Source organism: Phaethon lepturus, unplaced genomic scaffold (assembly GCF_000687285.1).
Source record: "Phaethon lepturus isolate BGI_N335 unplaced genomic scaffold, ASM68728v1 scaffold24497, whole genome shotgun sequence".
Lineage (NCBI taxonomy): Eukaryota > Metazoa > Chordata > Aves > Phaethontiformes > Phaethontidae > Phaethon > Phaethon lepturus.
The window spans coordinates 25,405-49,661 of record NW_010554392.1 but is presented as its reverse complement, the minus strand read 5'-3'; the positions used below and the strand labels follow the sequence as shown (position 1 = coordinate 49,661).

Here is a 24,257-nt window from a genome sequence, read left to right as displayed (position 1 = left end):
CAAAGCAGAGATCTGAAGGCACGATGGATCGGAGTCTATAAATTTAACATGCAACCAGAAACATAACAGACCTTAATTGAAAAAAAAAAAAAAAAAAAAAAAAAAACAATGTTTAAATATAAAGCCTTTTTTGGCACACAAAACACAATAGTTTATCTAAAAATTAGCTTAGAAAAGATGCACATTTCAAGGAGAAGCTTACAGCAGAAGTATCATTATACATACTGTTCTATAACCTTGATTCAAGGATGTTCCATGTTTCATGATGCACATGTATGAACTGGTAAACAGTTCTGTCCAGGTCTTTGGGGAATTTTGAACTTGGTACACACCTGGAAGCCATGAATGGTGTCATGTCCAGCTCCAGCGGAAATGAGACATACGTAGTGATCTTTCGCCTCAGTTTGGCTGAGTGTTCAAACCGCTGGAGACAAAGTGGAAGAATTTTTTTTCTTTAGAGAAAGGCTAAGTTTTCTGTCTTTTATAAGTGTCCTAAGCTTAGGAACAGTAACATGAAAGCATATGAGCAGTCAGTATCCAGGGACATCCCCAGATTTTTTTCTACCATCTGGGCTGGGAATTCCCCTGTAAATGTTAACACATTTCTACCGGGAAAATAAACCACAATTTGTGGGAGAAAAATGTAGTATTAATTAGATTGTTTACCTTAATATCTATACATACAAACTTATTCCCAACTGACATTAAGAAAAAAATATATTAAACAGAGAGAGCATGGACAGCCTTTACCCAAACCAGTGTTCATTTCTATTATGCAGTATTCAAATATATGGCTGCTGCCTACACTAGCACACAAAACTGGTGACAACGAGAGCTTGCCATCAGATTCATACACTTAATCCACGCATCCAATCATCTCAAGTGACAGGAGTCGAGCTTACACAGGAATACCAATTCACATCAAGGCAAAAATGGAGTATGGTAATAAAAGTGCCTTGTCCCTCTGCCAAAAGGAGCCTGCAATACCCACCACCCTCTCCTCATCTTCCCAACATTAAATGGAAAACAGGAACAAATACCAGAAAGAGATGAATGAGTTTCTATTTAAAGGCAGTTTCTCCCCCATTTCTCAGAAATTCTGTTCTATTTACACTTCAAGTTAATTATTTTCCAATTGTGGTGCCGTAACAATTCCCTAGCAACAGATCCAGACGTGAAAAGCTGAGACTTCTGTAACTCTTATCTTTTGTTTCTTTTTTGCTTTAACACATGAAATGAAATTTACATTTTTCATGGACAGGACAACACCATCACTTCGGAAAAGTAATTTATTTTTTTTTAAAAAATCTTCAATCATGCTGCATAACACAAATGCTGAATCGAGTGTAGGAAAGGGGTTAAGCACATTCACCTCGCCTTGCGCAAAGAGCAGAATCACCTAGGCATATCTTGCCAACTACTCTGCAACAATAAAATAAAAATAAAATAAAACCACAAGCCCAATACCCCCAAATCCACCCCCAAAAGCCAAGCAGCCAGCCAAGCATTCCTGAAATTTTAAGTCAGTCATGCTCTTTGGGAAGACTACAAACAGCCAAAGAAGAGCAAAGGAACTGTTCTCCTGTCTATCCGAGTCAGGCTAGTATCTTTGGCATATCTTTTGCATATCATCTTGGTTAATACTGAAGATGCAACTGAAGAACTGCTGGTATATGGGGATGAACATCAGAAAGCATGATTATCCCAAACAGTCCAAAAAGGCCTGTAAATTACAGAAGAGATAATTCTTTCCACCTGAAACACCTTTTTTCAGTAGAAAGCAGAATCAGTCTTTTCTCATGAATACAGACCTTCCTATGGCATTCTGTTTTCATGTCAAGACCTCTGCATTTCATTAACAAGCTTCTGTACAAGCCAGATTTTGAAAATAAATTTTAAATCACTGCTATGCTGGATATGGAGTTGCTATGTAATTTAGCAATTCCAAACTACAATCATTTCTTGAATACAGTCCCTGACTTGCTCAGTGAGACCATGACACTATAGTTATACAGCTTATTAGATCTTCCAGTATGAATGTACTGACCTAGCCTAGAGGGGTACTGGAAAATAAACCAAAAAACCAGCCTGTGCTCAGCATGCACTTTGCCATGATAGCTACAAGATAAAAGTCTAACTCCAGCACTGTTAAAGCTACCCAGGTGTTTTACCGAAGTTCAAAGCCAAGAAACCATGTAAGAATTGAACAACTAAACAAAGTCTCTGGAGCAGGCGGCTGGAGTGGGTGTTCTTTCGATTCACCATTCCCCAGTTGGAAAGAGAAGCAATACAAGCCTTCATTTGTACACAGCATATAGCCATTTTAAAACCTGCTTCCAGCCACCATGGACATAAGTAAAATGCTGGTTTTCTTTATATAGCTTATGTGACATTAGTATCATCATCAGATAAGCAGTTTCTTGAAACACTGGTCATAGTAAGAACTGAGGCCAGTGATCATCAGTTGCTGCCTAGCAGCGAGAGGACTTTGTCATTCTGTCCCAGGAGACCATCAAGACCATAGAGGTCTGCATCTGAAAAGCTCAAACAGATCAAAGACGCAGTTCAATTACTATGGTGGCTGCTTTTACAAAGGCCTGTGGCATCACTCTTCAGGGATCCTTTGCCTTTTTATACTGGATGACCTTCACCTTCTGCGAGAGCTGCCTACTTTGCACAAGAGTCATACTCTTTAAGACATAAACTGTACAGGACTAAACTATCTGAGGGCACCAACTATGTTATGTCCCATCATTGTATCTGACATAATCCGGATTGGAAACGTTGAAAACTACATCACAGTTGGGAAGATACAAGAAGCCTTCTCCATTGCAACCACTAACTTTTTCATGCTTTTCCTTCAACACAAGAGTTCCTCTGTGGCATTCTTCCAGTAGAAGCGTAGGGTAAAAATTTTACCATGCAGGATGAGTAAGTGCTATTGGAGATTAGTTTCTAAGCTGGTTCAGGTATTGCACTAGCCTTCCACTTTGTTTCTAGATTCTGATTAGTTAGGTTCCCACAGACATACTTTAAAGCTACATTATAGATAGTATAATACTAAATAGAAAAATCTATCTGGGCATGCAAACTGGTTTTTTATATTAATTTGTATCATAAAGGATTAGTCAATGAAAGCCAGAAGATACGTCCAAGAATTTAGCTCATCCTCTCAGAGAGGAATACATGTCCTCTGCTCTGTCTGCCCCCTGTGAACTTACTTTGAGATGAAAACAGGCCACAATGGGTAACTTCTTCATAGTGAGTTGTTTGGTAGATTCCTGGTAGCTATGGCAACCACTACATTTTATTTTGGCACTGCTTCCTAGATGTTCTGGCCTTGTAAACCTGAAAAAAATATTAAAAAGCAAAGGGATGCACAAAACTATCAGACAATTTTCCACACATGCTGAAAACACTTCTTTTACTTTTACTTGTGGGTCACTGGTACCACAAGAGACAGTTCATGGCTTTGAAGTGTCATTTTGAAAAAACCCAACGGCTATAATAAAGTGCTATGGTTCAGATACCCAAATCTGACATTCATCATTGTTATACTTGGGAACATCGCACCAAAATGTGTCAGTGTCTGAGAAAGGACCTATATGTTAGTTTATCTCCTACAACAGGACAGCTGATTTTCATACAGAAAGTAAAGATCTTTTGTTTTCAAAACGAAAAACATTGATATGGAAGTTCTGAAGCAAGATGACACGACTTTTGTGCTCAGCTGCATGCTATCTGCAGCACACTTTTAGCTTGTAGTCCTCCAGGTCTAGGATCCAAGCTCTGAGATGGAAAGGGCTGTTAAACACAAGGTTCTCTTCAAAATACAGATATCTTCCAAGAAAACCCAAGTGTTGACAACTAGAAAAAACTCTTTCAAAATTTTCAGACAGAGCTGCTCAAGGGAGCTATAGGAAGAGACCATTACAGAATAGAGAACTGCTTAGAGAAAATATACTACCTCCATGTTCTCGCAACACACTAAAGCAAAACATCCTTCACTTTTTCAGAAACTGTCAGCACAGAAAAGACTAGAAGGGTGGACTGTTAAGTCTCTTCTTCCAAGTTTAGATTTCCACAGGGCAAATAAATCATCTCCCCAGAGGCTGCTTTACAACTAGGATTTTCTGAGATGAAATATTTTGAAAGATAATTGAACATTTTACATTAATGCACACACTAAGCACGTGAGGGCAACACAGTATCAGCTCATCACTAACCCTACCTTGCCACATTCTGTTTATAGCCAATGCAACCAATGCAACCTCCAGCATTAAATAATCATCACAGCCTCTTGGTCTCCCCTCTTGTTTGCTTAGCAAGATTTCCTTCAACTAGCCTATTCACCACCATTCTCTGGTTTTGCTTTTTTGATCTCCCCCCCCCTTAAGTCTGTAAAAAGGCTTATAAATTTGTTGTTAGGAATACCTACATCTTTCTGGTTTTTGTCATATTCCTGCTCAGCCTTCCTTCTTCAAGTCAACTTCAAGTTGCATGGCCACACTGGTTGGCATGGAGTTACACCCCTTCCTCATCTGAATTTAATATTCAACCTGCTTGATAAATTTTGGGTAAAAACCTAGACCCATCCACTTCATCCATTGGAGTTCAACTTCTTTCTGAAATCCATACTCTTTGAGAGTATCTTCGAATTTGGATGTTTTTTCTTCCCTATCATCATCTCTCTAATTCCATTGATCCCCATGTTGAAGAAAATGACCAAAATTTGACCAGTTTTGCCTCTTAATGCATTCCTCTATCACCCATTTTTCATTTGTACCAATTCCCTTGTTTTCTTAAAATTACTGATCTTAAAAGTACCAAGATTAGAAATCAGATGTCAGAGGCTATGACTTTTTATTTTGGGAGGATTAGCTTTGCCCCAGGCTACAGATAACCTCTTCCTCAGACATGTATCTTTGACACATATCTGCATTTGCTACAAGAGAATGACTTTCAGATCTGCTGATCTGCTAAAAGATCCAAGTTAACTGTGTATGAAGCCATAACATTCTCACCAGTTACCTGTTTCCATGATGCCCAAGTTTCCTACTCAGCACTATCTTTTCTTTTTGAAAGCTCCATTCCTTTAATTCTTAATGCCATCCCCACAACTGAGCTGGCAGTAGCTGACCCTCAGCTCTGCTTAGAGCAAAATCAGATTAATACTTGGTGTTATAATTTAGACAAATATTAAATGCATTGTGAACTCTTTATGTGCTTGCTTAGCTGACACAACCAAGAACATGGAGGCAGACACTAGTGGTTTCAAGAATTTAAAACCACATTGCCTGGCAGCAGGCAACGTAAAATTTGTTTTGTTTCTGCATCGCGTAGCAACTGGTTTTGATTGCTTATTGTTAGGCCTGCTGTTGCTCTGAGCCTTCTTTGCCTTTTCACTTTCTCTTATGCAAAAACCTAAAATATGTATAAAAATGCTGTTTGGGGATAATGCCATGACAAAGCATCACTTACTCCCATTGTTCAGTGCCACCTGGAGAACTGAATGAAGCCAAATTCTTTTTATCCCACCAAAATTGTTGTTTGTCTCATTTCATACCTTCGCAAGCAGTCTGTGAGAGTGGTGGTGCCTGATACATGGCTTTCCCCATTTACGACACTGCCATCACTCCCCGGACTCAGTGGCCAGAATGGGGTGGAGGAGCCTGGCAAATCCAAACTGATGTCCCAAAATGGGTCTATCGTTGTGGAAACGCCACTATGAAAAAGAAAGCAGTTTAATACATGTTTAAAGGAAGCAAAATTAACAGTCTCTCTCACTTTAGGGTGCACACCAGATACTTACTTTTAAGAACTACAGGATCTACATCACCTCTAGAGGGCACTCAAAGATGACAGAAAATAGAGTTGCAGCGAAGTGTTTTCCCACAACTGACTTTTTCTGAATATTTAAAAGCCATATGTTTTAGGAAAGCTATGTGATGTACTAAATGCAAAATATATGCATTTAATACAGTCTCCCACTCACTGGAGCCCTGTGACTCAGAGAACCAGCAAGGTTACTCAGAGATAGAGGTACTGGTCATACTACTGACCAGTATAAGCCAGCAAACAACTATGATAGCTATGTGCAATCCAACTAGTTTAGAAGCATTGTTCTCTGGTCAAGACATGGAAGATGGTGCTAAAGGCTACTTCGCTAACAAGAGTGCCAAATACTTTTGCTACACAGTAGTGCACTGAATTAAGCTTTGCATTTCGTATCAGCATCTCCTACAGCATTTGGAATTTGAGAGGCCGAAGAATAACTGCATCAAGAAGTAGTGTGTATTCTCAATCAGATTTCTCTACAAAACAGCTGAAGACAAGCCAAAAGCTACACTATGGAAAAAGCTTCAAAATTTTAACTTGTATTGGCTCAAATCTTTTCTTCCAGTATTCACATTTTTAAGACAACTCCAGAACTTCAGGGGTCTCAGCTCCTAGTTTGGAAGTATTTTCTGTTCGTACTCGTTATGCTTATTTTGTTAGTTCTCTCTTCCTCTAAAACTACTGTCTTTCACTCTGTAATCTCATTAAGCCTACAATATTCTGCCTTTTTTCCAGCTTCATTTGTGCAAAAGTTGTCAGTTTTCAAAAGAAAACTTCTTTTGTTAAAGTTTCATCAATGCCAATATTGCATCATAACACATCAAGCTTTTCATGATCATATGTGCCCCTGTACTTGGCACTGGTGAGGCCGCACCTTGAATACTGTGTTCAGTTTTGGGCCCCTCACTCCATGAAGGACATTGAGGTGCTGGAGCGTGTCCAGAGAAGGGCAACGAAGCTGGGGAGGGGTCTGGAGCACCAGTCTGATGAGGAGCGGCTGAGGGAACTGGGGGTGTTCAGTCTGGAGAAGAGGAGGCTGAGGGGAGACCTTATCGCTCTCTACAACTACCTGAAAGGGGGTTGTGGAGACGAGGGTGTTGGTCTCTTCTCCCAAGTAACTAGTGACAGGACAAGAGGAAATGGCCTCAAGTTGCGCCAGGGGAGGTTTAGATTGGATATTAGGAAAAATTTCTTCACCGAGAGAGTGGTCAGGCATTGGAACAGGCTGCCCAGGGAGGTGGTGGAGTCGCCATCTCTGGAAGTGTTCAAAAAACGTGTGGATGTGGCACTTCAGGACATGGTTTAGGGGACACGGTGGCACTGGATTAATGGTTGGACTTGATGATCTTGAAGGTCCCTTCCAACCTAGTGATTCCGTGTGTGATTCTGTGTGTGATATAAGGTTTCTGTGGCTCTACCAGGCAAAGAACAAAATTTCATGTTTTCCTTACAGTAAACCTTCTGCAGATCTCTCCAGGAAACTGAGAATCAAAGCAGATTCAAACAAACACAGCACAACAGTCCATCTGCAGGACAGCGTGCATAATTATAAAGAATGCAGGACAGAACAAAAAAATAAGAACTCTGACTTCTGTACTATGGCAACACCAAACATCTTGAAAGAGCAGTCAACTTGCTCCAATACACAGAGTAGAACAACAAATACATTTTTCCTTACTCTTACAAATAACATTCACTTGCTGGTACTCTGGATTACATTAGTATCAGCCTCTTTGAACCTCCTGGTGATGCATAGGCTCCTAACTGAAGGGAAATACGGTTGCGTATCAGAATTTTCTTCAAATGTAGTGGCAATTACGTACTTTCAAAACCAATGAGATCTTGGAAGTCTTTTCCTCATGAACTTGGGAAAGAACAACCTTTTACAGACTAGTAAAAAGTTTATGTTCATAAACCCATGGTACTTTGCAGGTAGGTTTTTTTGGTATGTCTTAATACATAACAGTTAACTAATAATTGATTGCATTTAGCTAATGCTACATTTAAACAGTTCTTGTCTTGCTGGAATTTGCTGGTATTTTATCTGTATTCAAGAAAATACTCAGTACACTATTGCACTGGAGGGCATACAGCTTCAACTCAGTGCAGAATCAGAAAAAATTACTTACTGGCAGACTTGACAGGTAACATCAGACTGCAGTCCGCCTGTGAAGATTTGGTCTATGATGCAGTTACAGTGGTTGGGGTTGTTGGCCTTCTTCCCGTTATCATCACCTGGAGGAATGCAAACACAAACTCAGAAGTCAAAAATCCTCCTAGGGAAGAGTGGTTTGTCTTGGACTGCAACTCCAGTAACTCTTTATAACGCAAAGTTATAAACATACTGCAAGGTCACATAGATTATAATATGGAACCCTGAAAATGTTGTGCATTAAAGAAAAACGACAAGAAGAGAACTCCTAGCAAAATGTAGACTATAATCAGAAGGTGACTAAATGCAGTTAACTCCTTATAGAGGTGAAGCTTTAAGTCATACCAGCTGTCAGCCAACTCCCTTTTCAGAGTGTAGCTGTATCTCCCTTTACAGAGGTTTGCTGTGCACTATTTGGTGTAAAGATCAGTTCCTAAGATGAAGGAGTTGCCAAGGTGGTTCATGAAAAAGACTGTTTAAACCTCACTTAGAGGGCCACTGTGCAACATTTGTATCTAAACAAATGGCCAGCTCTTTACCACAGAAGCACTAATTTCTGCTTAGGCAGAGTATTCAATAGCACATTACTTTCCTAAATGAACGCAGAGGCGAAACATCAGCAGATCCTAGTTTTTAATTCTATCCCAGTCAACTTCTGAGAGCAGAGTGAGGGGAGGAGGTTTGTTAAGACCCGTTAACCTCCAGCCTGCTGTCTGCATCCTGTCCTTTCAACACAAACACGTACCTTCCCTTCAAGTTTTCACCAGTGAGAAAATGAAAGATGTCCTTATCTGAAGTGGGAAGATAAGCGCTGTGTCTTCCTCCACCTTCTTCAGAGACACTGCAATCCTCTACGTTCCCAAGGGGCACAATGAATGCATACCCATCTTTTAGGCATTATAAACTGCCACTGCAGGTCTCGGCTGCCCAGCAACTCATTTCTATGATTTGAGTGCTGAGATTAGGCCAATTCAGCTTTCTTAAGACTAACCAGAACATTAAATAACCAAAAATTTCTTGGCACAGTTCTTTGCTTTAAAGCATTCTCCTTCCATTCCCCATAGGTGAACTAGGAGTGATACATTTTTTCTTTGATTTCCAAGACTGTACTCCTCATTTACTTGGGTAGGATAGATGCAATTGGTTTTGCTTTGTAAACAGAGATGCACATACAAATTATTTCACAGCACCTGCTAATTATTTTGTAAAGTACATCTTAAGGTGCCTTCCAATCTCCTACAACAGAAACTGCTAAGACAGAATCAAGTTTTGCCAGATTTCCAAGTATCTTTAATATACTAGGAAGTATTTCAGTTTCAGAAATTAAATACCAAGATGCTGACTCCTCAAATCAGAGCTATTACTCAAAAATAATGAATTTCTAATCAAGCATGTTAAAAAAAAAAACATCTAAGAAACTAAAAGCATAGGGAACCCCCCCCCCCCACTTTCCTTGTGGCTAACGTGCTCTAGCTGGAGTCTTCTTGCAGCAGAAAGGAATGAGATGATTTTTCTCAATGTAGCTTTAGAAGTTTGTTGGAAAATATTACAGAAGTTAACAAAGGTTCCACCTGGTACTAAGTGTGGAAAAGCAGACATAGGTGATACCTACTAAGCTGCAATGAGCCACTCAGTTAATTAGACCCTAAATGCCTCAGATGAGCTCTCATGCAGCTGACTGCTCTAGAAACTTTTGTTGGAATTGTCAAGAAAAGCATATTGTTGCCTTAAAACTGCTCTTGAACAACATGCTCTAAAATTAGATTGCAAATGTACAAGGTTCAAGTTGGGGCTTATCAGACTCAGTCTCAGGCATTTCTTGATGGGAATTTCAGCTAAATCTTATTGAACTTAGGATCTTTTTAAGGTCTCAATTAAGCTAAACTAATGAATAAAGCATACAGTATAGAGACTGTACAAGATATTCCTCACCTTTAGAAAAAGATCACTTACAAGCTTTAAAGACTACATGTGAATTTAAAAAAATAATTTAATGGCTTTTATCCTTGCTTTTAAAACTCCACTTTTTCTTTTTAAAGAAACAACACGCAACTGCCAGATGCCTGTAACCTCACCATTTGAAACATCACCTCCCTCTGTTTTATTTCGAGGGGGCAGAAGCAGAGAAACAACGTCTAGAGATTTTGACTGGACCACAGGTAACATCCCTGTTGGACACCTTTAATAGACAGCCATTTCCGCCTACAAGAGAGAATTAACACTCCCTTTTCAATTATACAAGACAATTAGGATCAGTGACGAGAGGGTCTCAAAAGAATATCGTGTGAGCTTGTTCCCAGCAAAACAGAAGGGCATTACCCACTCAACATTATTTCCCATGACATTTGGTTGGAGAGGAGGGGGGAAAAAAAAAAAGTAAAATTACCACCTACTCACACTTGTCAATATGTAGCAGATGCTGAGAGGAGGTATATTATGCAGCTGAGAACTAGAAGCTGCTAGATTGTTGTGCTCAAGTTAAGGTTCCCTTCAACATTTCTCTCTCACAAAGTAGGGTTCAGTTTCATACATTTTCATTTTTAAAGCTGGTCGTAATTCCTACTAGGGAAATCAGCAGCTTCTTGTAAGGCATAGGTCAGCACAAGACTAAAACGAAAACTTGAAAATACATCCATGTATACACTTATGTGATTACGGGAATGGCAGAAAATTAAGTTTAAAAGTTTGGATTCAAATTAAATGCAACTCTTAAAAAAAACAGAAGTTGCTACTGCGTCTGTGCAATAACTAAGCATATTAACTTGTGTTCAAATATATACACATTTAAATACTAAAGGTAAATCGTATGTAACAACTGTAAGAACAGCTACAGATGACTTTTTAACTTTGTTTTAGAAATAAAGAAGTTTCGCCTCCAACTTCCATCATGTATTTTAAATGCAAAAAAAGAATTTAAAAATTGCCAGATTTTAAAAGGGGCATTTATCAAAATGACGTTAATGTTGACTTTTCTGCTTTACCTTGGTCCCCAGTGTTCTGAACATGTGCTTGTTATTCTTTATGACAAAGTAGCATACACACAAATTTATATGGATCATAGCAGATGACATGTTTCGCAAGCACATGCTTTATCAGTTCCTAAGAAAATCATGCAGAATTCAGAGCAGGGTAGTGTTTTACTCCCAAATCTCAGCACAGCATTCTTTTTCTGCCATGATGCCTAGCACCAGTTACAAGTAAATGCAAAAATGCTTCATGAAACCCAGATAAATAAGGAATAATCAGCTCTAAAGTACTACTCCTTTTTTTGTTAGACAACTGAATAACATTGGCTGAATCAAGTTTAGGATAAAAATATAGGATTATTTCAATTTTTTAATCTTGCTCTTGAACTTTTGTGTACAAATGCCCATCTCTGCCACTCTCTGCTGCTCGACTGCTGTTGCTCTTGCAATAAATAAATAAATAAATGAGCAAACCAACCACTCAGCTACTGATTTCACTGGGCTGAATATTAACTTTTGAATTGCAGTCTTGCTCCATACAAGAAAACAACAACTCCGGTATAAGTTTCTCCAAGTTCAAATATGTCCGAGACAAAGTCAGTAAACTACAAAGTGTTTGGATGATTGGAACCTCACTGTCAAGGGAGTTTGCAGAATTAGAACCCTGAGTTTCTTCTGGAGAACTGACAATTAAGATGTATCTGATGTTGACTAAAAGCTGACCTAATGCTTTTACACACTAGGCAGAAATACCCATTTTATTTACATTCCTCTAACAAACTAAGAGCCCTGGAACTCCTGAAGGATCCCACATGAAGAATGGGGTAAACTTTGTACTTGCTCTTCATAGAAGTCTAAGAAAACATGCAAGAAGCAGCAGAACATGTCTGATCGTTTTCAGCATCTTCTATAATCCAAACTTATTCAGAGACTGAAAATCAAAGCTGTGATGCATTTTAAAGATCAAAGTCAATCATGCCGAAGTCCAGGTGAATGGCTAGACTCGAGTACAAAGAAGGTGGCCTTTACCTACACAGCAAGGCTCTTTATCGCATTAGTCTGGTGAAGAAGCTAATACCTCATGTAGAGTAAGCTCTGAATCTCATTTGGAAGCTTTTGTGGTGAGAAGGACCACAAATGCCAGCACATAATGACACTGCAGAACTCTGAGCACTATCAAATCAGCGAGAGAGACGGGAATAGCACAAAATGCAGGTACACCTTTAAATGTCATTTATAGTAACAATGTTGGGAAAAGAATTCAGATTCAAGAAAGCTCCTGGAGAAATGCTTAGAGTATGTATTTAAGGACAGACCTTGTGAACATTTTGGCTGAATGGTAGAGAAAGGAGTAATTAATAGCTTAGCTCCCCCCTCCCCCCAATACTATTTTCCAGTTAGTCCATCTCTATCCAGCTGCTGGAATGAAAAAATAGTGATGCATAGGCATGACAGACTAGATTCCTTTTATTCAGATACATTTTATATTACTCTGGCAGCATAGGAGAGCCCTGTGAAATGTTCAGAATATGCCTGGCACAGATTCCCCAGCTGAACACAACAGTGCTGGCACAAGGAGAGTTACCACCCCTGAGACATGATTTACATGGGTGATCATACAGGTATCCTGGGCTTCCAAAACCTTCACAGACGCCACTAAAACAAAATATATATTCAACCAGCATTAGAAAAACCAAAACCAAAAACCCCCAAACAACTACCTGGGCCAGTCCATACATGAATCTCAGGGCTGTTTATTTTATGTTTTGTAGCATGCAGTATTACAAAACTTATTTTTAAATGCACATGAAAGTCATCTATTTTTCCTGATTTAGGCAATGACAGATACCAATAACGAGCATTCACAGACTTCTGTGACCTGCATTCGGGCACTTCCTAGAAAGCAGAGTAAATAGAGCAGAAAAATAAATGACCAATGTCAGCCACTCAGATATCACTGGATATCTATACAGCTCCTAGCATAAGGAACACTTTCATTTACTTTGGTGATCATGAAAAACATCCAAAAGCTAGGGCTTTGTCCAAAAGGACAAAATTTTCCCCATACTTTATTTTACTCCACTGTGCGTTAATTGTAGAACTTGATTACTATTGACTGGAAGCTTTAAAAGCTTTTTTTGATTCAGTAAATTAAATGCTGTAATATGGTATATATATTATATTGTATATAGTTATATATAGAGAGAGTAATATAAATACGTAATATTGGCAGGGGCGGCATTATTTGGTCATTGCAGCTTTAGGGCATATTCTCACTATTAGTAATAATATTTTTACATATGTACACTTCATATGTGTGTGTGCCTGTGTGCATACATAAGTATGAAAGTGGGAAAACTTGCTCATTACATAGCAAACTAGTTCATTCCAAAAGTGGTTTATCATGACCATACTTGAATTTCTAGTTTAGGTGAACTGGTTTGGTTCCCACACAACTGCTCAACAACTTCTTTTAAATTACCTTGATGTGGTATAGATTATTTACCGTAGCTCAGTACAGTCCTTTTCTTCAGAAACAGAAATTTAAAGGCCTGGGTGCAGAGACGACAAGGATCTAGCACTAATGCCTTCCCACTAATAGTGCTGTAACAGCTTAGTTATGTCCATGCAAGTAGCTCAAACTTACGGATACTCATTAAATAACTGAATTTCAGGCCTTGTCTTGAATGTAATGGTACCTTCGCCACAACCCAGAAGAGCTCACTACTAAAGATGCAAAAACCCCTAACTCAATTCAAGCTGGTTGAAACCATTAGGAAACTTGATACCAATTCAGAAGTCAGTGTTTTCAACACATCTGTGTTAGCCAGCCAGTAGTAAAAGAATCCACACACATGCACATGCTCTTTCCAAAGAATGTCTAATTTCAAAGTTGTAGGGCAGATCACAGTCTCATTTTCATTCAGGCTAGAGAGGCCAAATAGAACCAAGAATAAAGAAACTGTTGAGAAAGCTTGATTTTGTTGGTAATTGCAGAAGATACATCAGGTAGATTCTTCATTTAAAGCCAAGCCACACTTTAAAAAAAAAGTCTTCAGATTCTTTTATCAGTTTGAAAAGAGCGCAGGGACCTTTATTGTTGCAAGCTTTTTCTTTACAATTCTGAGAAAATACTCCTCCTTCATGAACTAGTAGGGAAGAAATACAAACATCTGTAGCAAATACAAAATACTTATTTGCAAATAAGAGCAATATTCTGGAACAAATAAGAAATACGAACAGGCTGGAGAAGAGAAGGCTCTGGGGAGACCTTACTGCAGCCTTCCATTATTTAAAGGGGGCTTACAAGAAAAAAAAGGGGACAAACCTTTTAGCAGGGCCTGTAGTGATAGGACAAGGGGTAATGGTTTTAAACTAAAAGAGGGTAGATTTAAACTATCAGGGTGCTGAAACACTGGAAAGGTTGCTTAGAGAGGTGGTAGATGCCCCAGCCCTGGAAACATTCCAGGTCATGTTGGACGGGGCTCTGAGGAACCTGCTCTGGTTGAACATGTCCCTGCTCATGGCAGTGAGGCTGGACTAGATGACCTTTAAAAGGTTCCTTCCAACCCAAGCTATTCTATGATTTTACAATCATTTTATATAGAAGATGATGAAAAAACTCCCAAGATTTGTTAGATCAGTGATTCAGAAACTTTACAGGAACCATGATGCATTTCTGTCTGCAGCTGAGTTTATTCAGTATTAAGAAGTGAGAGGTCAGTATTTGGATAGACTCTATTCCTTACAGTACTTCAACACCAGTTTCATTAAGCTTATTGAATTTCAGTTAGTGATTGTCAAATGACAGATATTAGTAATTACAAAAGAACTGTTCTGTGTACTCCTGTCCTTAGAAGTACCTTTTTTTTTTTTTTTTGGAGAAGACTCTTTTGGAGGACAGCTATCTATTATGAATCTGAACAAGCACATCTGCTACCATGTAAGACCATCTCAAAGATAAAAGCAAGACTTCAAAATGTTTCAAAGAGGCAGGAGCAGCTTTCCCTTTGATAGTCCTCTGATAAGCAAAAAACCCTAACCTCTAAGGACCTTTTCTAAGAGCACTAGAGGAAAGTTGAGTGCTTTAAAGCTTATTTTTAGTGACTAAGAATTTGTTTGTTTGTTTTGCTGGTATCAACACTACTATTTTTCCCTTACAAGAACAGTAAAAAGTTCTGTGCTTAAGTGAATCAAGCTAGATCAAACACTGGCAGATTGGGAAATTTTCAGTTCAGATTTAGTTCAGTTAACTAACACGAAATACGTAATTTCATATGATACTATCAAATCAATCCAAGATTTAGAAACTTCATCTCTAAAAGCATGTCACTGAATATGTTTACTGTATTGTACACTTATGTATTTTTATATATAGACTAATAAAAGATACCAAAACCAAATACTAAATTTTTTCTTATTCACATCTCTGTATGCAATTGGCCACCATAAATACAGTAGAATATTTAAGCAGAGCAGTTGTAGCCTCCCCTATGTTATTTTCATCAGTCCCATGACACACTGAGTAAGAATTCTAACTACCTCAAGTATAAATAGAATTAAAATGGCAATTTAAAAGAAACGACAGTGACTCACAACCAATAAGAGAACATCATGATGGTGATTTAAATCAATGTACAGGCTTGTCTGCTGCTAATTCTAGATAGTTTTTGACAGTAGGAATGGTTTGTTTATTTATTTACAAATCTTTTCCTTTAAGTCTACCAAACATTTTTAAGGGAATTTGCTAAGACTGCTGCACTGGATGACACTACACTTGATTTAAGAAGAGATTGTTCTACCTCCTTTTGATCCAATATTCCTTGTTGATTGAAGACTCAGTACAAGCCTTACCTTTGCAGTGTCTGTGTAGCACATCTAATGCAGCAATGAGGAACTCGTGTGCATCTTGTTGCTCGTACCCTGCTAAATGCCGTGCATGAGTCCATACCAGGTGCAATAACCTATATGGAATGTGAGGAGATCGGTGCCCAGAGTAAAACTGCTCAAAGCAAAGAAAAGGACATGACTGTTAACAAGTTACACAGCCTCAGTGCATTTAATTATTAAAAACTTAAATGAGTACAATTAGTCAAATAAATTTAAACCATTTAATTCTGATGGCCTTAATATAATAGAGACTTTTTCAAATCACAGACTACTGAAGAATTGATCTCAGAACTCAGCACCTCAATTTCATCCCTTGAAATTCTTTCATTTTGTAACGGATTAGCCTAAAATAAAATAAAAAAAAGGGGGGGGAGGGGCAAAGACTCAAAAATTCCTTACTCATACCACTGGCTTTTATTAAAACAGTCTGGAGAAAAAAAAAAATCCTTTTTTACATTTTAAATCTGCATTTACAGATCAGCAATTTTATTCACAAATTACATGCCCCCCCCAAATCAGGACAAACACTGAAGATGAGACTATCAGATGCCAACTGCCATCCAGCCCCTGAACCAAGCCATGGCAGCTTTCTGCATCCAATAGGTGTGCATGATCCTGTCTTATGGAAAAAATTACAAGCAGGATAGCAGCCTCATGCCAGTACTGGCCTTTCACTGTACAGCTATAGCAGCAGAAGGCTTTAGAACCAACTTTATTCAACACAGCTGTTTGCAGAACTGCAGATACCACTTCCTTCACCCATCCCCAAAGTCAGCTGCCCATTACCGCTCCTGCAGGGAGTCACTGCCAGAGTTCTGGTCCTGGACCAGCTCCTGCATCTGCTTCTTGATCTGCTTCAGTCACAATCTGACAAGCTGGCTACCGTAGTGACTGAAATTGCCCCAGGTGATTTTGCCAGAAATGTATTAGAGAGTGCACAGACAAATTATTCAGTCGGCAAAAGCATGATGTGAAACATCACTGCTGAGTGGTGACAAACAGCTGGGGAGGTAAATCAGCAGAGGAGAACAGGTAACTGCCTACAGAAATGCATGCTTTTCCCTTTTTTTTTTTTTTTTAATAAAAACCAGCCAGGTCCCACTTTAAAAAAGCCACCCCCCACACGCACACCCACACCCAGTTAAGGGTCTGTGTTTCCCTGGGTCCAAGTTCAGCCCCTTCCTTCACCCTCTCCATTTCCATCCAAGTGCTACTGCTGCAACTCTTCCACTTTCATCTTCCTGGGTCCTCACTTCTGCTGCCAATTCTGGCATCCAGAGCCTGAGACTAAAGCTAACAGTCCCTTCTTGAGCAAGCTGACTTCTGTATCTGTTTACGAACCCCTGCACCATGATACCAGTTCCAAAAGCAAAGCAGAGATGCTTGTGGTGTCCCTGCAGGGAGCCAGAAAAGGCCCAAAAGAGTTTATTTACTTGGGTTTCAGGTTGTATATAACGGGATAACGTTTCGTTTTTTATAAGTGGAAATTCATAAGTCATTTTGCCTTCTCTAACCTTTGGAAAAGGTATCTGCCAGTAAACGATGCCTGCAACACCACGATTATGTTTTGCCAAGATCCCATCAAAATCAATGGCAGTTTATTTTCAGTTACTCTTCCCAAACAGAAGCCAGTAAGCAGTAAATACACAGAACAAAAATAAGAGTTAAACCTCAGCGGTATATGATTTCTCACTCTCATTGGAAAAGCAGGCTTCCTCCCCAGCCCTTAGTTTCTCCCTGCCCAGTCTCTGAGCATTTTATATCAGTGCAAGCACAGGTATTGTGCTACAAACCTGCCTAGATAAAACATATTCTATTTTAAGGGACAGGTAAGCAAAAGGTAGTACAATCTTCTCATCTAGTCCTCACATCTGCAGGGTTTTCTAAGGGGTTTCCTTGCAAAGAAATTTCTTTATTGCAAGCCCTGCTTTTTCCAAACAAGAAGATACACCTCTGCAGCCAAACAACACAAAATGCTTCTATAAATAAAAAGATCAATAGTTAACTCTGATGCCAACAAGAATGACACCAAGGGACTGGAGCAGTAGTATGGTAATTGAAATCTGCTGACGCAGCTGCTGCTCAACGTAATTCAGGGAACTGCAGCAATAAAACTTCCCTGTTCTGTCACTCCTTACAATTAGTCCCAGAGCTCTCCAGTCATTTTAACCACCAGCACTCTCCGTAATTACTCCACTGCAGACACTAGACCTGCCAGCAGATTCTACATTTTCTAGTGCTTCATTAGGATTAGAAGAATCTAACAAGAAGCTTTATCAAATTATTAACTATTGTCACACAGAAACTAGAAACACCCCTAGTAAGAACGCCGGTGAATATACGTGGGGGTGGGAGAAAGCTTCACTGCTCTAACAGATCAAGAGCGAAACAAAAGAATCTGAGCATACTCAACTGCAATATTTTAACTGGAATGTATAAAACATTCATCACATCTCTGTCATTTCCTTGTTGCTGGGATGACCAGCCTATCAGAGCTGTTCCAATCCACAAAAAGGAAAAAAGTCCATATAAAGTCTTATTCAATCACTAGAATACAAACCTTTTCAAAGTGTAAAAATGTAAGTGACGATGTATTTGCAAGTCATCTTTAAAACACTTCAATGGCAAAATTCTTTCAAATGTAATTTAAAACAATTTTTGTTTAAATTTGTTTTCAGTTCAGCAGTATCAGTTGTTTATATTGGAGAGAACTAGTTTAAGCAATTTGAAAATGCTTGGTAATACACTGTTTAATTGCTGTTCCATGGAAGGAAGGGAAAAAAAACCCCAAACCAGCCTCCATTCTTAACCACAACCCCAGTAACATTAACTTTCATTTTTTGCACTGAAACATTTGCTTTTGGATTCTAACAGGGAGAATCTATAGGGGATTTAGAGAATTCCAGGCTTTGTATTTTGCGTTATTGTTATTAAAAATATATAGATACCCGTCAGGTTTAAAAAAAAACCCACAAAACAAAACACCACCACAGACATCTGCACTTCTTTCTCCTCCTCCTGCCAAAAACACATGCACAGAAGTTTCCCAATTATGTGAACAACCAGATAACATTTGATCTGTCCCGCATATGTATCAAATAAACAGTCTACAAGCTTTGTAACCAAGAATTTAAAGGCGTAAATCCCGTCCCAGGCTCCAGTCTAATTTGAGAAGCTAAAACCTCCTCTTAGAAATTGGTTCTCAATTAAGACTTTAAATGTTCTGAAAATTTACAGCAGGTAAAAGCAGCAGCCAATACATGCAACTTTCAGAATTAAAAAAACCTACTGGAGGTTTCCCAACAAAAAGCAATGGTTCTAGGAGTCAGAAAAACTATTTTACTTGCACACACTCTGTATGTTCTATACTTATTTCAGAGAACAGATTTTACCAAATTGGCACAAACTCTGTATTTTCCATTACAAAATGCAAGGCCTCTCTCAGTCTAAAGGGCCTTAACTACTTTTTCTCCCTTGTACCTTTGTTGTAACTTATTTGTACATAAAGCCATTGCAACAGCGTACCATCTTAAGGTATCAAAGCCATAAATCATCTCATTCTTTTTCCTTTTTGTCCTCACTTCTCAACGCTCCACGTAGTTGTGCTGTGCACTTTGATAGGCTCATGAGGATGAGTAACGATGGGAATAAAGAAGGCTTTGTTCTTTACACCTCTGAGTGGATGAGCTGCATTCTCCTATATGCCCAGGTGTTCTTGCTATTCCAGTCACAGAGTACACCGAGACACAGACCTGCTAATCCTACCATCCTGAATGGCCATTCTGTAGAGGATTTAGATAAACCTTAGGGTGTGGACCATCTTGAAATTCATTTTCATTGGCGAAGCAAGACTAAAACACAAATACCAGTAGGTAAAAAGTAGTGCACAAACCCTTTCAGCCAAAAGGCTCAATGAACGGATTCTGTGTGTTCTATCTTCCCTCCATCCAGTTTCACCACTATCTGTTATTCCCAAATCCTTTTCATTCCTTTTCTTATGCAGTGTAATTCATGTCATGATTTCTATTGAGAAATAGGTTTCAAGTAGCACAAATGAGAATGTTAATTGATGCAGTCAGATATTTTTAAAACAAACAGATTCAATGCTTGGCATATTCGCAAGAAAAGCTACCAGGAAAAAAGAAACGCAATTCTAAGAACCATCTGACACTCATTACTCACCATCAACCTACTTCAAGGTGGAAGAACTCTGTAGCTTCCTATTTATTACAAAGAAGTCACACAACCTATATAACTAAATGATCTTAAACAAACAAAAGGGACAAGTATTTTCTGTTTAAGCAGCAAAATAGCAAAATGCTTATTCATGTATAGTAAGTTTCATTTAATGTTCAAAACAGTCCTTTTCTCCTGGAGAGTTCTTACTGGCAGGCATGCACCAGATCCCCTGGCATTCCATTTGCCTAAGATCACACCTTCAGAAAAGAAGGGTGGAGGGGAGACGAAGTTAACCCTTGCCCTGATCGTTTGTCACTGGGTAAAATGCTTTGGGATAACTACATCAGTTAATCCTGGTGGGAAAGCTACACAAAAAAACAAGACAGAACCTGAACCAAAGTTTCCCCGGTAATTCAATTACAAAGGAATTCTAAAGCATAGCACCGCAATCTCCACTGGTTAGCTTTCCTTCATTCAGGCCTCATCTCTGCAAAGACAACGTAGGAATCTTCGTCGCAACCACTGCATATAGTTGAGACAGGAAAGATAACCAGTCTGCTCCAAAAAGGCAAGATTTTGGTTTTAATTCTGCATGTAGAGAAATTAAAACTCACTGGGAAGAATTTCACAATGAGTGCTGACAGAGCTATAAACATAACGTGGTATTTTCTGCTTGCAAGTTAAAATACACCGAGTTGGTTGCAGACACTACAGTTTTGCTTGTGGAGGACTAAGCTCTAGTTTTACTTCAAGGTGGTTGAGTCACTTTTTGTTGCCCTCCCACGGCACACAGCTGCAGTATTCAACATGAAATAAGGACACTGACTACTGTACTGCTATCTTCAGTATCTTCTTCTGGTATCACAGATATGGCTCTTCCCTCACTCATATACCCTCATGCTGCAGAACATTAATTATTACGACTAATGCAAGTGTAGGCATGAATTTTGATTGGGGAAAATGAAGGCTGAGATTCCCAAAGTTGCGTGTGAAATCCAACTCGATTACAACTGAAACTAATGTGAATGCTGCATTTAAACCCTATTTTGGATAACAGCCTGTTCTTTGTTACATGCTTGTATGTAGTCTAGCAAAAGGCATCCTAGACCATCAATAAGGCTCCACATACAAAAAATGGAAATAAAAATCATTACCTAGACAGTCTTGATCTCTCCTCCAGCCCCTCAATCTGTAAGGTAATACTCATTTCCCCTTTCCCAAGGGATTTTTTAAAAACACATGCGTATAAACAGAATGCGGTGATATTCATCGGAATGAGACTTTATATCACAATTTGATGAAAGAATATAAGATTATAACAGTACTTTTTTTTAAATAAGCAAATTGGTTTCTATATTAAAAGTGTACAGAAACTGGTGTTTCTATATCATGACTCATTTTTTTTATCTAGACAGAGTGCTATTTCCCCATTTAACTGCACATCTGGTTTCAATAATCTTGCAGCTGCTACCTATTGGTATGCCTGCCTTTTGTTTTTCCCTCCTTTCCTGACAGACTCAGGAATAATTGAAAAATAAATCAAAAAATAAGAAGTATAACATACAATTAATGACCGATAAGCAGTATGAGAAGCTGCAAATTCACGAGTGCCGAGTATGAGCAGAAAACAACTTTGTACTGGAATGGCTAAGGGGGACTTTACCTTCCACATATGTTTAACTTGCCTGCAATGACCAAAAAGAATAATCTCTAGTGAAAAAGGCACAGAAGTAAAATTAAATTGAAAAATCACAGGATAAAGGTAAAGCTATTTTAGACTGGTCTCAGTCTGGACCAACTTCCATGACAGCATATACACAAAACACATGCTCTGTGTACAGACATCTCCAGCTCTCTTAAATGCTCTGTGACAGCATATACTACAGCTTTTTGGGAGGTTTGGTTGTTTTTTGGGGGGTGGGTTTGGGGTTTTTTTGTTGTTGCTGTTGTTGGGTTTTGTTTTGTTTTTTAACTTACCAAGAAAGCAGATCTATCACTGAGGAAAAGGCACAGAACCAGATTTGTTTGTTTGTTTTTAAAGATTCATCTTCAAATTAAAAACCCATGTCTAGTCACAGTCCTTACACTACTGATGCGGAACCAAGACAGTTAATAAAGTTCTTTGACTATTTTTTAAGGAAAACACTGCGCCTGTCTCACACAACACAGACTGGACCTACGGAGAAAGGCGCATTGCAAAGCCAGTCACCTGAGCGAGAAGGGGAAAGAAGAGCAGCCCACACATGGAAGGTACAAACTGTACCAACACATTCACTTTTCTACACCCTCCTGGGCATTAATGGGTTTCCATGTAAGAGATGGTTAACAAAGATGTTTCTTGCTGTTAGAAAGCACTGACTCAAGATCTTTAAAATATTTATACAGATCTACATAATCCAGTGCCTTAAACTACAAGGCTATATACTATTGCTTTATCCTTAGTCCCATTATCACCCAAAGAGCCCGTGACATATTTTCCAGTTACAACTTGCACCTTTAATTAAAGCACACATTCAGCTTTAAGACTAAAGACTTGCAGATCAGTCTCAGAAGAGCAGGCAGCACTGTAATTATTTCCAATACCAGCTTTGCCTAAACAAGGGTGACTTAAGAATAGGACTTAAAAGGCCAGCAGTTTCCTTTCCAGCAGTCGGGTATTTTTGACAGTAGAGTCTCACTCAATCTACTGCTCTGTTTTGCCACACCTTGAGGGAAAACATAATTTGCATTCCCTTTCTACTTGCAAATCCCTTTTGGGGTAAGAAACAGCCAGCGTCTGTGGAAAGGCGATGCTATTGTGGCAAACAGCACTCACCTCCTGAAAAAGCGTAGACATTTCACAGACCAGACATGAGCTGGGGCTTTGCATTTCACATTTGTGCCTGTCGGAGAGGAAGAAATCTCGCAGCAGTGGAGTGTGGGTAAGTGCCTGGACAATACAGTTCATAAAACATGTGTTCCCAAGATTGATTAGCCCTCGTAGACCTATAAAGACAGAAGGGGGAGGGGATGCATAAGCATTATCAAGTTAACAAAATGGTATATTTGCATTTTTATATAGTTTTCACAATATTGCCACAGATTTAATGTATATGCACAGCTCCAAGTATACAGTTTTACACTGTTTTAGGTGAGCTATTGGTTTTGATGTACTCAAGGTACAATATGCCACAAGCTTTCTGACTTACGCTAGGTTTTTTGGGTTTTTTTTAAATTCTCAGAAGAAAGGAAACCTCAAAGTACAGCAACACCAATAGCATTATTTTGCAATGGCTATTTTGCCATACGTCACCAAAACATGCCCCCTCCCCAAGCTGATACCCAAGTGCAACGACAACAACTGGTTAAGTCACTGTAGTATGAACCAATACATTTAAATAGATCAATAAGTAAGTTTTCAGATAGTTTTAAAGGCTTTCCCTCATGCAGGTCACGAAGCCAGAATAAGGTTTTTGTACTGTTATAACGCAACAACCATCTAAGACAGGCAGCAAAGGAAACAGCCTTGACAAAACCAAGTCGGGCTGTGACATCCAATGCAGACTTAGCATCTCCTTTCTTTGTACAAAACCTGAGATCCAAACAAGACAACCTTAAAGAGAAACTCTGAACAATACTAGTTCCACGCTTGTTTTAGCTACGTTAAACATTAATCTACAGTATATATCAAAAAATTCAACTTGGCATAAGAGGATTCATCACACCTTAAGTCAAACGTTCAGTAATGCCCAGAGACGATTTCTTGTGCTTGGAAACCAAGATGCTTAAAGGAAAGCTCTTTTGTTGCACAACAGAAGAGAGGTTAGGAGTGGGGAAAGCTTTTCAGTCATTTGCAAAGTCTAAGTGAGAAGAAAAACATGCTCAAATCCTCGAGTATTCTTCCAAAATGTTAACATAATACCACCATACAGGAGTGCTAAACGAGAACAGCATCAGGTGGACAAGAATGCTTATTTTTAATCAAAAACTTACTTTGAAACAAGAAAAAATGCACTGAGAGATACAAGTCTGGCATTAATTTAAAATTAACATAGTCCTCTTCTGCAATATAAATGGGATTACTACACAAACAGTGAACCAAAAAAACAGGATTACTTGACAGAACGAAGAATTTCCTTGCCATTCCAGGGGTGGGGGGGGGGAAGTACCAGCTGGCAATGCTGTGGTAATTAAAAATGGTGCAGTTCCCTTGCAGTACACCAGATAGTGCTCAAAAGGCTCTTTAGCATCTT

At 38.9% G+C, this 24,257-nt stretch overlaps 1 protein-coding gene across 1 annotated transcript in view; it reads right to left on the bottom strand.

Moving 5' to 3' along the window:
* Positions 1-24,257, bottom strand: part of LOC104624478 (ubiquitin carboxyl-terminal hydrolase 22-A) — a gene marked incomplete at its 5' end in the record, with an annotated part of 53,777 nt that overhangs the window by 6,167 nt on the left and 23,353 nt on the right. The window contains 6 exons of the mRNA XM_010291860.1: positions 333-424; positions 3,222-3,348; positions 5,567-5,725; positions 7,968-8,073; positions 15,811-15,958; positions 22,841-23,010. Coding sequence (XP_010290162.1) covers positions 333-424; positions 3,222-3,348; positions 5,567-5,725; positions 7,968-8,073; positions 15,811-15,958; positions 22,841-23,010 — 802 coding nt within the window. The remainder of the gene's footprint in view (positions 1-332; positions 425-3,221; positions 3,349-5,566; positions 5,726-7,967; positions 8,074-15,810; positions 15,959-22,840; positions 23,011-24,257) is intronic.